Source organism: Natator depressus, chromosome 6 (genome assembly GCF_965152275.1).
Source record: "Natator depressus isolate rNatDep1 chromosome 6, rNatDep2.hap1, whole genome shotgun sequence".
NCBI lineage: Eukaryota > Metazoa > Chordata > Testudines > Cheloniidae > Natator > Natator depressus.
The window spans coordinates 25,226,132-25,242,889 of record NC_134239.1 but is presented as its reverse complement, the minus strand read 5'-3'; the positions used below and the strand labels follow the sequence as shown (position 1 = coordinate 25,242,889).

Here is a 16,758-nt window from a genome sequence, read left to right as displayed (position 1 = left end):
TAGCTTAACCCGAGGAGCGAAAAGGAAACCATGAACTCCTAGAGATTTGCAGAGCCACCTTTTTGCCAAACCAGCCGGTCTTTCCATCTTCTTCCACTCCCTTAGGCCCTGTCCACAGTTGTCGTGGCATGTAGGGTATGCGTAGCTACATGTGGCAGTGAAAAGCTCTGGCAAGGGGAGACTGCCAGCAAGGAGCTGCTGGGACTTTTCCCCATTGTGTCCCTTAGAAAGAGCCTTTCTGCACTGCCAGAGTCTTTCACTGGGGTGGGGAAAAGCTCTGGCAGCAGGACACCACACTGCTAAAAATAGCAGCGTAGACGTGGCAGGCACTGCTTGGGCATGTAGGATACATACCCTAAGGGTTCTGGCCTGTCTATTCAACTCACCGAAAAAATACCTCCCCACCTGCGCTGTATTTACACCCATGCTGGGTGTGTAGTGCCTGTACTCTCTACAGGCCACCGTAACTGTGGACCTACCCAAAGTCCTTTTGAATTATTCTGGAGGAGCCAGTTTTCAGAGGGGGGAAATTATTTGTGAGCTCACGGAGGTAGAGACCACCTTCACGCCTGTTTGGATAGCACCAGCATCTGACCTCTGTAATCCCTTCACACCATTGCCAGTGGAGCACTGGAACGTCAAAGGGGATGAACCAGTTAGCAGGCAGCTGCAGGAGATGAAACAACCTCTTTCTACAACTATTTAAAAAAAAAACAAAAAACCAACTTTCTACGCAGAGTGGTGGGGAGAGTTTGGGTTGCTTTTGCCTCTTTAGTCTGAAGTCCTCCCCCCCCCTCCGTAGAAAGTGATGTACCTGCCACCTTATTCCATATCTGTGTCTTACTGAGTGGTGAATCAATAAACCCATCTAGGACTTGAAATGTAAGGAAAAATGCAATCTTAGCAATATAGCCAGGCCTCAACAACGTACATAATCTGAAAGAATTACTGTACCTTCTAGATGTGATTAACTAGATTATTATGGGGGTGGGGGGGGGGAACAGTCCCCTTGTATTCATCATGGAACCTGCACACTAGAATGGCCAGCACACTGGGGAACGGATGTAATCAAGAACTAAACAGCTGCTTCAGCCCCCAGAGAGAGACTTCGCTGTTACATAGACATGTTGTGTGGAGCTACTAGCTGAGTAATAACAAGCATCTGAATGTGGACCAGAGGCATGTAGGGGTGAGAATATCATTCTGGCAATCGAAGCAACTAGCTCCTAGCTAAGCCAGTTCCTTAACCCCTTTTTGCCTATGAAATTTTTTAATTTAGTTATTACAGGGGTCATCAGGATCTCATATTGGCCTACTTCACAAGCAAATGTGGCTGTCACAAAGGAGCCAAATGAGAAGTTGCACGTATGATTGTCCTAAGTCCTCCCCTACATGTATGTTTGCTGTCCCTGGATGTTTGAACAGCACTGAATATAATCTGACTACTATCATGATGAGGATGAAGGCCAGACTGCTGGTCTGGTCTGCACCTAAATCCTGGGTGCATGTTAGGATGAAAATGAAAACTGACCTCCTCATGAGTGCCATCAGACAGCAGTTGTGTCCTGCACTTTAATTGGAGTGTGCGTATGTTTCTAATTCTGCATGTGCTCTCCCCAGAGTGCGTCAGGGAGCCAAGCCACCAGAGGAACATAGCTGTGTAGCAACCTGAGAAGGCAAATCTGTTTCTCCTGTTGGTTGGTGCTATTAACAAGGAAACTGAGGAGTCTGTTAAAAAGAAAATAAGTTTTCCATCTTGGGTTAGGTGCACGACTCTGGACACGGCACTCAGGTGCCTGTCCACAGGGCAGTATGCAATCTAAATTTAGTTTGTCCAGACTTGTTTTGTAGCAGTGCAGATCCTACTGCAGGGTGTCATCAGGCTATAAAAAGTCCTATTGTCTAGGACTAAGTAATCCTAATATCACGAGTCTAAATTAGTGCCTCTAGATTATGCAGTACATGGTAAATCTTGCAATGGACAACTTTGTAGAGGACTTTATACCTGTACTGCGCACACACCAGGGCCTAGATTTGTGCAATCTGGTACAGGTATGGAACTTTCTTCAGTTCCCACTCCACCTACGAATGGATCCCCCAGCTTGCGGGTACTTGCAGCAGCATCTAGGCCCAGACCCAGACATGTGGACTGAAAACCTGGGGGGTGGAGCAGAAGTGCGGTTACAACTGAGGAGGGTGAACAGGCAGGCAGATGAGGAGTTGTCTGCCAGGTTTCACTGGAGTTGTGGCCCCCAAAATTGAGATATTAAAAACAATAAATGTGGGTGTTTGTTTGCTTCCTAATAAACTTGCAAGAGTTGGCAGCCCTGGAAGGGGAATAAGCAATGGCACTGTTGACTGATGGGCTCCATCCAGTTAAATCCTACTTCTCCATTACAGCTTTAAAGACAATATCCCGCCTTTTAAAAAGAAGTTGCACCAGTCTGTACATTGGCAGGGACAGATGCTTCCCTTCGGCTGAAACGATGGATTTGATCACCTAGCACTACGTGTGTGTCTCAGATTTTCTTTCTCTCCTCTTCACAGGCAAAGAATTCCCCAACTCCTTTGAGTCCTTAGTGAAGAAGATTTGCAAGTATCTGTTCCATGTGCTGGCCCACATCTACTCCTCCCACTTTAAGGAGACTTTGGCACTGGAGCTGCATGGACACTTAAATACACTCTACACACACTTCATCCTATTCATCAGGGAGTTCAACCTGGTGGACCCTAAAGAAACCACCATCATGGATGACCTCACGGAGATCCTCTGCAGCAGCGGGAGCAGTAGTAATGGGAGTGGCAACAGCTGCGCAGGAGCACAGAACCATGTGAAGGAGAGATGAGCCTTCCTCTGGAGCAAAACTAACATTAACATAAAAACAATATTATATATTCTATATATATGTGTGTGTGTGTATGTGTGTGTGTATATGTGCATATATATATACAGACACACACAGCGATGAAAGTTTAAGAAATTATGCTGCCACCACAGGACGTGTAGTCGTGTGGGACTGTACGGAGCTTTTGTTAATGCACCATCTGGTGAGAAGTTGCACCAATCTTATTTTATTGTTTTCTCCTGTTCCTTCTTTCTTTTCCCCCTGTCAGATGGCTGACGAATGCTGTTTTTAGAGAAGAACCATGTGTTTGAGTTGGGCTGCTGTTCTTTTTTTTTTTTGGTCTTTTTTTCCCTCAGTCTTGAGTGCAAGCCCTTCTGTCTTTCTAGGATGGTGGTACTGCCATTTTAAAAATATATATTATGTTATAAGAAGTGACTTTTACTTTGAAGTGGCTTAAATGCAGATTTTGTTTTGGGGTTTGGTTTTTACATAGACTCCCCCTCCCAGTTTTACATAGAGTCCCCAGTCAATTGCATCTTGCCCTTTGCTGGCTTGGAATGGGAAGAAGAGATGCCTGGCTTGACTGCAGTAGCGGTAGGGGCTTGCTACAAATGTAGTGGGTGTGATGCTTCATCTGTCTATGAGCCTGCAAGAGGATCCACAAGGCTTTCTGCTTGTTGCTCCAACAAAATATGTATACTTGTTTCTCTGCCCCTCCCGTCCCAGGCACACATCCAGAAATAATAGTAGTGAGATCATTGGGGTCTGTAAGAGCCACCACCATTAACTTCCCATAGAAAAGGGGGTCAGGGGGAGAAGGGTGCACTGGGTCAGTCACCGGCTGTGATAGAGAGATGGCTGTTGGCATAAAATTATATTGTTGGCTTATTTTTAGTTCATCTGTTCAATAATAAAAAAATTTCTATCAGGCACGAGCCTTGTTTTTGTCTGCAGTGACACAAATCACTAAATGTTTGCTTAAAAGATGCAGAGGTGGTTTGCCAGGTGAGCGCATGGGAGACTGTTAGCCTGGCTAGGAGCTGCAGAGAGTCTAATTTTGAAAGGATAATGTCAACCAATTTTAAAAAACCTGCTATTTTCCAACCCATACATTGCGTTTTGTTCATTTTATGCATTGCTACCATAATAGAAACAAGTACCCGCAGAGGGTGCTGCAGCGTGATAAGAACTGCATTTACCTGTTGGTACAGAATAGGTGCTGAACAGCTTACAGTCTCCGAAGTAGTGGGGACAAGGGATATACACACCTGTGTGAACTTTTCATGCACATGCACACTTTAATCTCCACTCTGCATATTGTTTCTCATTACATAAAGACTTCTCACCAGTTGCTTGGCTAATTTCTTGTTGGCACTGTGGCAGAAGTCTTGAGGTGGGACTTGGAGAGACCAGTAACCTTATTAATTAGTTCAGGGAAGGTGTCAGCTTAAGGTATACTCAATCTTATATCCTAACGAGGCTGTTGCAAACATCGTTCTTTTGTATGTACTCCCTTGTTTGCACCATATTGTAGAAACACCAGAGCAGCTATTGGACCAATAATTGCTTGCTTCAAGGGACATTCAGGCACTGATTGGTGTTATGAAAATAGTGGTGATTTTGAAGTTAAGGGAGGGGCTGATCTATTTGGGCTACTTTGAGCATAAACTTTCACAACCCTGTCTGCTGGACAGCTATATGTTCAGAAATGCCATGATATGCCAGGTGTAGATTTCCCACAACACTGTACCTGCTCAAGGTCAGGGACAGAAGGCTAGTGACTGTCCTTAATCTAAAGGGAAAGCCTCTGCCCTGAGGTACAGTACCCTGCCTATGTAAAGGGGAGACATCTTTTTAATGGATAATTAGCATCGGACAGTTACTTCCAACCAGTAAGCTGGTTTAGTAGGACACAGGGTAAGTTAAGAATTCATTAATTTAGTGCCTTTACAAAAGTTAGAAAACTACTAAGTATTCATGCACAAGCCCATGACATCACCTAGCCCCATTTAAAACAAAAAACCATTCCTCCCATTAAAGACAGATGACTAAACAGTGTTAAATGTATCGTGGTCTTCAACTGCATTCTATGGGTAGGAGAGCAGCCAGTACAGAGTACAAAAGTGAGAGCTAAGAATTCCTCAGTTCTCATCCTGGCTGCCCCCTAACCTCTGGGCAAGTTAGCTAGGGCCAACTTCTCAAAAGTAAACAGTAATTTTGCGGGGGCTACCACTTTTGAGAACCCAACCTGAGACACCCCTTAAAGGAGCCTGATTTTCAGAAAGTGCTGAGCATTCACCCTCTGAAAATCAAAACCTATAGAAGTGTCGAGTTGGGCACTCCAAATCAGGAGTCAGTTTTGAATATTTAGGTGTTAGAGCCCAGTTCTGCAGTCATCAAAGTTAGGGCAAAGCTCCTGTTGACTTCACCCATTCTGCTTGAATTTCCCTATGTCTAGCATGGGATTAAATTTCTCTCCTGCCTAAGAGGAAACTTGTGTTGGTGTCTTAAAATCATTGCAGGCAAGCCCATGTAGACACTTACCTTGGTTTAAAAGCACCTTCTATCTGTTAGGTTAAGTCAGTTCCTTACCAACTTAAACTACAATTAAACAAAAGCCTTCTATGTGGTAAGGTCCGCAGAGCCATTGGACTGAGACATTCCCATCTGCTCGTAGCTTGGGGCAGAATCAGATCTGTCAGGCACTGGCAGTAGGCTGCATCTCACCTGAAGTTCCAGCTAATTTTATCTGCCTCACCAGCAGTCAGCAACTCAGCCACACCTCCCTGCTGTAGTGGTTTAGGGAGGAGAATTTCAAACTTCTCCCTAATAACAATTTGGTCCTAGCTGTCCCTGCCTTTTGATAACATTGTCCTCACAGTTCCACTTGCCCTTCTCTGAGGCATGTGTTGCTTCAGGGATAGATCTAAGCTAAAAATGCCAGAGTTAAAAGAAAGGTCTGTCTCCTTGGGGAGCTCAACCTGCTCTGGGGTCAGGCTGCTGCTCATAGGAAAGTAGCCAGACAGGATTGAAAAACTGCCCTTAGGCACGAACAGATCATTTCCATGAGGGAAGTGTGTCAGATGGAAGTTCATGCCCAAGTCCTTAGAGCCTTCGCTCCTGCCTGTGGAGCTCAGCCGCCATCTCCTGGCACGGATGGAGGACACAGATGGGGCTTTCAAGCTCAGCTCTCTCCTCCTGCTATCACCTCTTTCCAGACCTTCCAGCTGATCCCTAGTGATATCCCAGGCTGGGATCTCTGCTGAAAGAACAGACCAAATAGATTCCATGCACAAGAGAAGGCGGAGGGTCAAGAGAGCTCAATCTTGAAGCCCTAGCCAGTGCCTTCCTTGAGAAACCCACGCAGGGGAGGGGAGACAATAAACCCAGCCTCTTTGAGGACAGGGTGATAGCTAGTCACTTGAAATATTTTTGGACCATTGAAGCAGAATTATTGGGACAAACTCCCCAGAAGGAGCTAAATGAATAAAGCATCCAGCTTCATGGAGTGGAGCCTGGCAGCTCAGTGCTGGGGAAAAAACCCAGGCCACAGCTAGGTACCGATTCCATTAGGCATGCACAGACCCCCCCAAATGGGATTCCTCCTCAGGGAAAGAGGGCAGCTGTCCAAACCAGAGTTAGGGTGTTTTATATATATTATTTGATCAAATATATTACCCCCCCCCCCAAATGTCAGACTCCATCAGGCAAAGGACTGTGAAACCACACTTAGGAGGTCTGCAGCCACCTTAGACGAGCTATAGCTATATGTATCCCTCTTTGTACTCGTGAAGATGGAACAAAAGGATTTTCTACCGCACCTAAACGACAGGAAAAGAGTTGGGCTGTCCTTCCCTGCTGCTGTGGGTCACCATTCCCTAGTATGCAGGTTATTCCCCTCAGCTTCTGTTGCAGATACCCATGCTTCATCTCAGCTGGCCAGGGTGTGACAAGATGGACAGCACCCAGCTGTGAAAGAACAAGCAGACGCTATGGGGGCTTTTTGGCCCCTTACTTTTCTTTCTTTCTAACCCTCCCCACTGCTGCCTTCCACCCTATAAAGCCAGAAGGTTCCTCTGTATGCACCAATCCAAACACATTGTGGTAACATTACCAAAGTTCTGTGGTGCTCAGGGGCTCTGTTTCTAAATGAGGGAGGTTTTTACCTGGAAGAGCGGCCACCTCACTATACAAGCCCTTCACGGGAGCCAAGTCCAGGCAGGCATCACCTTAAAGCCTGTCTCTTCAGTAGGAAAACTCTCCTGTGTCATTATAGGGAAAAAAAAGACAGCCCGGTCATCCCACACACTCTGTGCGTCTCCGCAAGCATTGCTAACAAGGGGGGGCAGATGGGTCACGCTCAACCTAACAATCTGTGGCTTAAGGCCTTCTCCCTGAAAATGATAGTGGGATATAAATCTGTTTCTCATGGGTATATGGAGGTTCACTCCTTGAGATCAGCTGCTCAGGCGAATCCGTGCTCAATTCTCTTAGTGCTAGAGGGGAAAGTAGAGGTTATTGCTGAGTCGTCAGAGGTGTCCACTTACAATTCTAACAGGACATTATAGACAGGAACAGAGGTCACAAGGCAAGGTGAGTTAGTCCCTGAAGCAGAGGTGAAAGTAAGCCGGTCCGGTACAGTGTACCGGCAGGGGGCAGCTTCCCCAGGCCTGCGATTTAAAGGGCCCCCGGGCCCTTTAAGTCACCACCAGAGCCCCGCTACCAGAGCCCTGGGGTAGCAGCAGTGGTGGCCTCGGGCTCTGGCAGTGATTTAAAGGGCCCGGGGATTTTAAAGACCATGCCCCTTCTGGTTGAGGCCTTGCCCCCTGCTCAGGACTCTGGCATACCGGTAAGCCCTTAAAGTTACTTTCACCCCTGCCCTGAAATAACAGGAGAAAATACATGTTTGCAAATGGTGCCTAGAACAAATGCAGGCAGGGTGCTGAGGCGAGACAGCAGCTTCCCTCCGCTGCCTCATAGCGCTCTGCGTGACTCCCAGCTAGCTCAAGCTGGAGTTCGGCTCCAGAATGGGGCCACGGCTTCTTTCAATGTGGGAGCAAATGTCTCGTTGGCCAAAACAAGGTGGCAGGACACTGTCCACAGAGAGTACCCAGTGGTGCAAGAACCCCAGGAATAGCTTTGTTTCATTCCCAATATCAAGCAACCCGTAGAAATGCCATGACATGAATGAAATCATCCAGCAGCTACTTCCGCTCAAGATGAAGTTGGATTGAAGAGTGTAACCTGTACCCAGAAATATCCTGATATACTGTAAGCCAACTGGATGAGCCGGTGATTGACCTCTCTGCATCGGGACACAGCCACAGCCACAAAGTACCCTGTAGCCTCGCCACGTGCTAGGACCTGGAATGAAGGACCTCTCCCAAAGCGGAGATTTTTTTTCTTTCCACCTCTCCCACAGCACCCCAGAACAATGCAAAATGTGAGAACAAGAGAGCAGTGTGCTACTGTGCAGGCCTTCCCGGCCGAAGAGGCTCTGGTTCTCCGGTCTGCTTCACCTAACGTTTGACCTTCCCCTGCCTCTAGCCCACAGGGGAGGTCTGCTACTGCAAAGCCCATCTTCCATCTGGGACCAGACAAGTTTCGAATGGATATTAGGATGAAGTGATGATTGCTGTTCTGGACCCGAAAAAGAACATAGTCTAGTGCAGGGGTCAGCAACCCGGGGGTCTGGAGCCGCATGCGGCTCTTTGGCCGCCCCCTTGCAGGCAGCCGTTTTCTGAGGGGGTGCGAGATGGAGGCTCTGGCCGGGAGGCGCTTACCACAGGCGGCTCCCAGCCGGTGGCACAGCAGGGCTCAGCAAGCTGCCTGCCCGCCCTGGCCCCACGCCGCTCCCAGCAGCGGCCGGCTGCTGGCCCTTTGGGGGCAGGGGGGCAGCGGGTCTCTGTGTGCTGCCCGTGCCTGCAATCACCGCCCCCGCAGCTGTGAGGACGGTGCTGGGGGCGGGGGCAGCGTGCGGAACGCCCCCACCAGGGGCGCGCAGAGACGTGCCAGCAGCCGGCTGCTTCCAGCAGCAGCGTGGGGCCAGGGCAGGCAGGCAGCCTGCCTGAGCCCTGCTGTGCAACCAGCTGGGAGCCACCTGTGGTAAGTGCCTCCCGGCCACAGCCTCCACCTCGCACCTCCTCCTGCACCCCAACCCTCTGCCCCAGGTCAGAACCCCCTCCTGCACCCAGACACCGCACCCCAATCCCCTGCTTTGTGATCAAGGAAGACTGGCACCCAGCAGAAGAGGTGAGAGATTTGCATGCAGGGGATTTGGAGTCTGATACAAAGCCAGGGTGAAGTTCTCATAAGCACCTAATCCACCGCAGCACGGGTGTAGTTATTGTCGTCTTGGGTACGCAAAGTTCCTGGCACCCTGTGATACAGCAGGGCAGAGACCACTCAGCCCCCAGGGAGCACACACATTTTACTGTGACCCCCTGCCAGGATACTGGCCTTATTCAGAGCCTCACTTGAGGGACTGTCACGGCACTGCAGGCCCTGTAGCAAATGCATTTTAACAAAGCCAAATCTAAATGCAAGTATTTGCCGGAGAGATGGGTCCAAACTTATTTGTATGTCCGTAACATCAGTAAGCCCCAACTGAGATCAGGTCCCCACTGTGCTGGGGGTGCTGTACAAAGGCAGGGGGTGTGCCTACATTGCAACCAGATGTGTGGTTGCAGCTCTAGCTCCTCTGGCTAAAGATATCCGTGAAGATGCAGCGGCACGGAGCCAGCAGGGTTTAACACCGCGGCTACAGACCCAGGCTGTGGGCAGTCTGGTGCAGCCCTCGCTGAAGCACCTGGAGTCTAGTTGCATTGAAAGCGTTGGTGAGAAATGATAACTTGAATGTGTTCGATTATTATTAGTTAATAAATTCTAACTCTACGAGTAGCTTTGCGTGTGATGCGGCTCTCGAAATATTTTGGTCAAAGACCCAAACAAAATTTAAAAATGGCTCCTCTTCTTTGAAAGGTTGCCGACCCCTGGTCTAGTGCATGGTGCAAAGTCCATAGTGTAACTACCATGCTGAATAAGTTGAAACATAGCATTAAGTTCCCTCCGGGGGGCCTGAATGTAGGTGTCCAAACGAAAAGGTCAAGTCTCTGTAGGCTACTGTTAGCCGCGTGTTTGAGGAAGTTTTGTACCAAGTCCGACATTAAAGGCTTCCTTAGGGCTACAAAGCTTACTCCAGCCCCAAAAGGCCATAGAGCCTGAACCTGGAACCGCTTTCTGCTCCTTACAACAGGACCCAGCTTGAACTCCTGCAGGAGGGGTTATTACACTTCCCACCCATTAGAGCAGACCTCCAGGTAGCCACTATCTCCAAACAGATGAGTTTATGAGAACCAGTGCTGTACTTTTAATTCAGATGGGTGGTCCTCACATCTGTCATTGCGTTCGTTCCTCAAGTCAAGCCAAGAAATAGTCTTCTGCTGTTAAGCATCAAAATCCAGTCCTTAGGAGCACTGACAGCTCAGGGCAGAGAAGTCATGTCTCCTGTACTGAGATCTGCTAGGCAGCTTCATAGCCATCAATATATGAATTCACCAAAATTGTACGTATTTGTCATCTTTAGCCAATGCCTTTTTTTTTTTTTTTTTTTTGGCAGAAATCTTCTCCATGCTTTAGTGCTCAGGAGAAGATGGAGGATAAAGAGCCTGCTTCCACCCTACAGGCCCAGTGCGACAAAAATCTGATTGTCATGGATGTGTAGCCTTTGGCATGATGAAGACAAAAAAACCCCAAAACCCACCTGAAAATTTCTTGGAGACAAATGGATCATCCAGAATGGAGGTGGCGATTGACACCCAAGGATTTGGGTTTGTTGTCATTAGGTGGAATTTACCAAGTTCTGCAAGGTGAGAAATTGCAGCACTTTCTTCTCAAAGTATATTTCACAGTGGGTACGTTAGGAAAGTAGATTTGAATTACCCTGGCTGTGGGAGCAGCCTCAACTAGAGGGAAATTGAGGGGGCAGGGCATTCCCCAGCTGCCAGGGCCTGACAAGTCTGGGTCTGCCTGCAAGCTGGCTGACGTACCCATTGGAATGGACCTGTGGACTTTTTTACTCAAAGAAATGAAATTTTCAGGAAAGCACACATACATTTTCCTACTAAGAGCCTCTATACAGACTCTGTCACTGGTTTAACTAAATCCTTTTTAAAACAGATTTCATTAAAACCAGTGCAACTTTCTCATGCAGATACGCCTGTAGTTAGAGTTAGTGTGTGTAGCCCAGGCCTTTGTTAACACACACAAAGCCCTCAAGTGAGCACTGCTAGAAAGGCCTTAGCCAAAAGATGGCTCATCCAGGTCTTGATTCTTGGCCCATTTATGTCAGTGGAAAGAGTCCCAATGACTGCAGCTAACTATGATTAATACCCTTTGTCACTAATGTTTGTTCAGTGTTCAGAACATAAAGGGAGCACCACCTGCCGGCTCTGCAGACTTGGGGCAGGAAGGAGACCCGCCGGTCAGCAACCTGGTAATGTAACACTCGGGCTATGGTTACACTAGAGAGCTTACAGCAGCGCTGCTGTAAGATCGCTGGTACGGTTGCTCTAAGCCGACAGCTCTCCTGCAAGTGGCGGTAGCTATGTCGGTGGGAGAAGCTCTCCCACCTACATGCACCATCCACACTGGTGCTTAAATTGGCATAAGTTATGTTGCTCGGGGTGGGGTGGGGTGGCTAATTCCCATGATTGAGCGACATAACTGATGTCGACTGAAGCTGTCGTGTAGCCCTAGCCCCAGACACTGACATTTGTGTACGTTCATGGGTTGGTGTGAACCGGAGCCCACCCCCTCTCTGCCCCGCCACAGCATGGCTTGGATTTAATAACAGGATGGTGACCATGGGAATCAGGGCAATCATACGGGGGTACCTACTGCTCAAAATAAGAACGTAAGGAATGTTCCAGCCCATTATGGGATTCTGATTGGATTAGCAACCCTCCCTGCTTTATTATCACATAGAATATCAGGGCTGGAAGGGACATGAGGAGGTCATCTAGTCCAGCCCCCTGCTCAAAGCAGGGCCAATCCCCAATTTTTGCCCCAGATCCCTAAGTGGCCCCCTTAAGGATTGAGCTCACAACCCTGGGTTTAGCAGGCCAATGCTCAACCCACCGAGCTATCCCTCCCCCCAGTCTCCCTGATGAAGGGAAATGCTGAATTACAGCTGGAGAAGGGAGATTAGAAAATCCATTATAACAGGTTAATTATCTGTTGTTAGCGTTCATTTCTGATCCAGGTGCTACTCAGAGAAATGGCTTGGATAGTTTGTAGAAAGCTGTTTTATTTTGCTTGTTCCACACATGGAAAATGGTGTCTGGCCTGTGCTGAAGAATCACGGTGCCTCCGGTTGTTTTTAATGTGTTACTTGTACAACAGGAAAGCTGCTTGGCAGCTGGTGTGAACTCAGGCTTCCTCCATATCCTCTCACTTCAGTGATGCTGTAGCTTGTTTGAACGGTGGATAACAGAAGGGGGAAGAAAGATCTTGTGCCAAGAGTCTGCTGTGATCTCTATTTTACTGTCAAAAGACTGAATGTACCCTATTTATTTATTTTGCATACACAGGGTATACTTTAGGGCACCGTTTCTCAAACTGGGGTCTGTGAGAGTACCCCAGGGGGTCCGCCGGCCCCGCTGATCAACTCCTCCCCGTCCCTCCCAGTGCCTCCTGCACGCTGGGGAACAGCTGTTCCGCAGCGTGCAGGAGGCACTGGGTGGGAAGGGGAGGAGTGGGGATGGGGCACATGCAGGGGAGGGGGCGGAAAGAGGTGGGGATGAGGAGGGGTGGGGGTGGGACCTGGGACTGAGTGGGCGGGAGGGCTTGGGGGTCTGCGAAAAATTTAAAATCAAAATGGGTGTCCTCGGGTTGCTAAAGTTTGAGAACCGCTGCTCTGGGGTGATGTCATGAGAAGGGAGAAGAATCTATTAAGGTATCTATGCACACCTGTCTCAAGGAGGTGAGCAAACTTGCCTCTTTGTAAAAAGAAAAGGAGTACTTGTGGCACCTTAGAGACTAACCAATTTATTTGAGCATAAGCTTTCGTGAGCTACAGCTCACTTCATCGGATGCAGTGAAGTTGAAGATGAAGTGAGCTGTAGCTCACGAAAGCTCATGCTCAAATAAATTGGTTAGTCTCTAAGGTGCCACAAGTCCTCCTTTTCTTTTTGCAAATACAGACTAACACGGCTGTTACTCTGAAACTTGCCTCTTTGTGACACCACTGCACATACAACCTGCTCAGTGGGGAACGGGACACTGCTCCTGCTAGGACAATTGAAATCAGGGAGAGAGGAAGCCTGGTCTTGAGGCTAAGGATTTTTTTTTTTTTTTAGTTCCAAAGAAATTCTTTTGGGAAAGTTCTGTGTGTTGTCTTACACAGGAGGTCAGACTACATGATCACAATGGTCCCGTCTGGCCTTGCAATTTATGAGTCGGGCACTGGCCAGGGACGCAGAAGGTCTGGATTCAAATCTCAGTCCTGCTACAGAATTCCTGTGAGACCTTGGGCAAGTCGGTTAGTCTCTCTCTGCCTCAGTTTCCCACCTGTAAAAATGAGGATAACACCACTTCCTATCCCCCAGCCCTTGTCTGTTTTATCTATTTAGACTGTAAGCTCTTTAGGGCAGGGACAGTCCCTGACTTTATGTCTGTACAGCACCTAACACAATGTGGCCTTGAGCTCAGTTGTGACCTCTACGTAAGAAATACATTAATAATCTAGGGAATCTTGCGAACTGTCATCTGTTGCAGGATTCTCAGACAGCAGTTGCCCTTCTCCGTCTGCGATTAATTAGGAAGTTTTTTGCATCCTTTCCTCTCACATACAGACTTCACGCTGGTTAGCTGTCCATTTTGCCACATTTGAGCTGGATTCCTGTAATGCACCCTACCGTGCAATTCCCAAGGGCTACCTGGAAGTTTCAGCTAGTGAAGAACATGGCAGCCGGTTTGACAACATTACGCCTGCATTTGGTCCATTCCAGTGGCCTCCTTTTTTTGCATCTAGTGCAATTACAAATGGATCCAGACCATACAGGTCTTTATGGATCAAAGCAAGGAAACAGCTCCTCAGCTACAGACCCTAGACTGGAACTCCGGAGGCAGGGCACTCTTTCCAGAGGGCTTTTGAGTCTAGAGGTTGTTCTTCTTAATATTCCAGCTGAAGGTGGTTTGTGGACATTCAGGACATGCATTCCCTTCACTAAGTCTTCATCTAGAACACCTCTCCAGTGCATTCTATTCTCAACATGGGCATGTGACATCCTATCACAGTGACACCATCTTCTGCAGTTGCTCCTCGGTTGGTCTTCATGAGCTACGAGCTTATTTCTGTTTGAGATCTTCTCTACTGAGAAAGAAAAGGGCTTTTTCCTTTTTGCAGGGTAGCGAGCAGGGGCTGTGGGAGTAGCCAGGGGACTGACAGGTTTAACTCCATTCGAACTACATTAGTGCACTTGCAAGGCACATATTTGCAAACCACTCCCAGCACTTCTGACTAGAGCAAGGAGCACTCAGACCTTGGCTGGAACGATAACCCTTCAATGCTGTATAGGTCCAAGACTGATTTATGTATTTCCGGCTGAATCCATCTTAATGTAGTACTGCCCCGGTGCCCCTCCCGGATGTGAAACAGGCTAGTGGAACTAGATACTCTGCACACACAGCTGGGCACAGGATGTAGCCAATTAATTGGCGCTACAGCACCAGTCATTGACCATTCAGAGATGAGCGAGCCCATTCCATCCCGACAGAGGGATGGTGCATCACCAAGGAGAGACAGAGGCCAAGGGCAGGATTTCTTGCTTTTCTCACCATTTCACAAATGAGATCCTGAGATGGGTATCTCCTTTGTCCCCTACAGGGATGGGGTCCCTGAGCAGGGATCTCCTCTTTTCTTACTTCCCTCCACGTGCTAGGATAAATTCAGTGTGGGTAGAATTCCACTGAAATCAGTGTTCGGGGTATTCACTCTAGCATATTTCTGCTAATATAAGTGGGTGGGAATATTTCAAACCATGTTTGGCAGAACTGGGTTTTAAAATGGTTGTGGTTGGCCTGGTTTGGGTCTCTACAAACACAGCCAAAGAGATCGCTGTGCTAGTCGCCAAAAGCCGTTTCTGAGATTGATTCAGTACCTGCAGCTTTTAACTTAAGCTAAATGGCTAGAGTGGAGTTAAGTTTAATTGGTTGGCATTCTAGACCAGCTGTGCCCAGCCTTTACCAGCATGTGGACTAGCTCTCCATAGATTGTCACACGGGTGTGTAGGTAATAATCCTCAACACAGATGCAGAAATGGTCTTCAATAAAATTATTATAATTTATTCTTGTTAGGTTGTTACAAACTTGCCTGCGTCTTGGATAAAATTGAAGAAATACTTAAGTGCTTTTGTAGACATGGTGCTTAGAGAAAAATAGTTTTATTTCTAATTGTTTTATTAAGCAAAGTATTCAAGCTAATTAAAGAAACTTTCTCTTAATAACTGACAGGCATGAGAAGCGTCAGCAAGAATACCTCCTCCTCTCCCATAAATCTGTACTTATCACTCCCAGGTCCAACTCCCAGACTCTAGAATGCACTTGTATAACTTCTATTTTGTTGTGATATTCTATATAGGTTGTTTTATGTAATATTAGAAGCATTACATTTGAATCGTGATTTTTGTTATTGTACAGGGCGTTTGGGAGCAGTTTTAAATTGTGAATTGTGGGTGAAACTACTGTAGATTGTAATCTTGGGGATGGTTTGGTTTAAAAGGCAAATACCCAACAGGAAAGCCTTCTCAATGAGCCAAATGCCTCCCCCTAATTAAGGAATGTGGAGATATTCCTTTCCAAGGATCTCAGAAAGAAGGGATGTACAGCACCTGTTTGTCAGGACCACATAAAGCTGAGACAGGAGCCTCTTCTCTTGTATAAAGCGAAACCTCAGTTTTAAACTCTCACAGAGAATTCTGATTCCTTTTATAAACACTCTGAAGTCTTCAAAAAGTAGTTTTCAATGGTTGGCTGTCAAACTGGGAGGCCATATCTAGTGGGATCCTGCAGGGATCTTTCCTGAGTCTGGTGCTGTTCAATACTTTCATTAAAGACTTGGAAAATGGAGTGGAGAGTACGCTTATAAAATCTGTGGATGACACAAAGCTAGCAGGGGTCGCTAGCACTCTGGAGGACAGGATTAGAATTCAAAATGATCTTGAGAAATTAGAAGATTGGTTTTAAATCAACAAGACGAAATTCAAAGACAAGTGCAGAGTACTTCACTTAGGAAGGAAAAATCAAATGCACAGCTACAAGATGGGGAATAACGGGCTAGGGATTAGTATCACTGAAAAGGATCTGGGGGTGACACAAATTGAATATGAGCCAACAATGTGATACAGTTGTGGAAAAAGCTAATACCAATCTGGGGTAAATTAACAGGGTGTCGCATGTATTACATGGGAGGCAATTGGCCCACTGCTTGGCACGGGGGAGGCTATAGCTGGAGTACTGTGCCCAGTTCTGGGTGCCCTACTTCAGAAACGATTTGGACAAACTGGAGAGAATGCAGAGAAGAGCAAGAGAAAAGAGAAGAGGTTGAGAAAACCTGTCCTATGAAGAAAGGTTAAAAACACTGGGCATGTTTAGTTTTAAGAAAAGACGACAGAAGGGGGGACCTAGTAATAGTCTTCAAATATGTTATGAAGAGAGTGGTGATTGTGTTTTAGGCTGTGTGGTCCTGGAGAGGAGACATACGCTAACCTTGGTAAAACAGAAAAAAAAATTAGCACATTTAAATTGAATATTTAAAATTCTTAATGTTCACTAGGTTGTCTGTCTCAAGACAGCTCCTTGAATGGCTTCTTTAAGTAACTGAATTTAAATACTTTCTTTGGTTTCATAAAA

General features: G+C 47.1%; 1 protein-coding gene across 6 annotated transcripts in view; it reads left to right on the top strand.

The window, feature by feature from the left end:
* MOB2 (MOB kinase activator 2) overlaps positions 1-3,760 on the top strand; it is a 156,587-nt gene extending 152,827 nt beyond the window's left edge. For 3 of the 6 annotated variants that reach the window (XM_074954832.1, XM_074954833.1, XM_074954834.1), the window contains exon 5: positions 2,548-3,758. In XM_074954832.1, the coding sequence (XP_074810933.1) occupies positions 2,548-2,846 (299 nt within the window). In that variant the 3' untranslated portion in view covers positions 2,847-3,758. Of the gene's footprint in view, positions 1-2,547 lie in introns of all 6 variants that reach the window. The other 3 variants (XM_074954835.1, XM_074954831.1, XM_074954830.1) reach the window with 2 other exon arrangements.
* Positions 3,761-16,758: the final 12,998 nt, after the last annotated feature.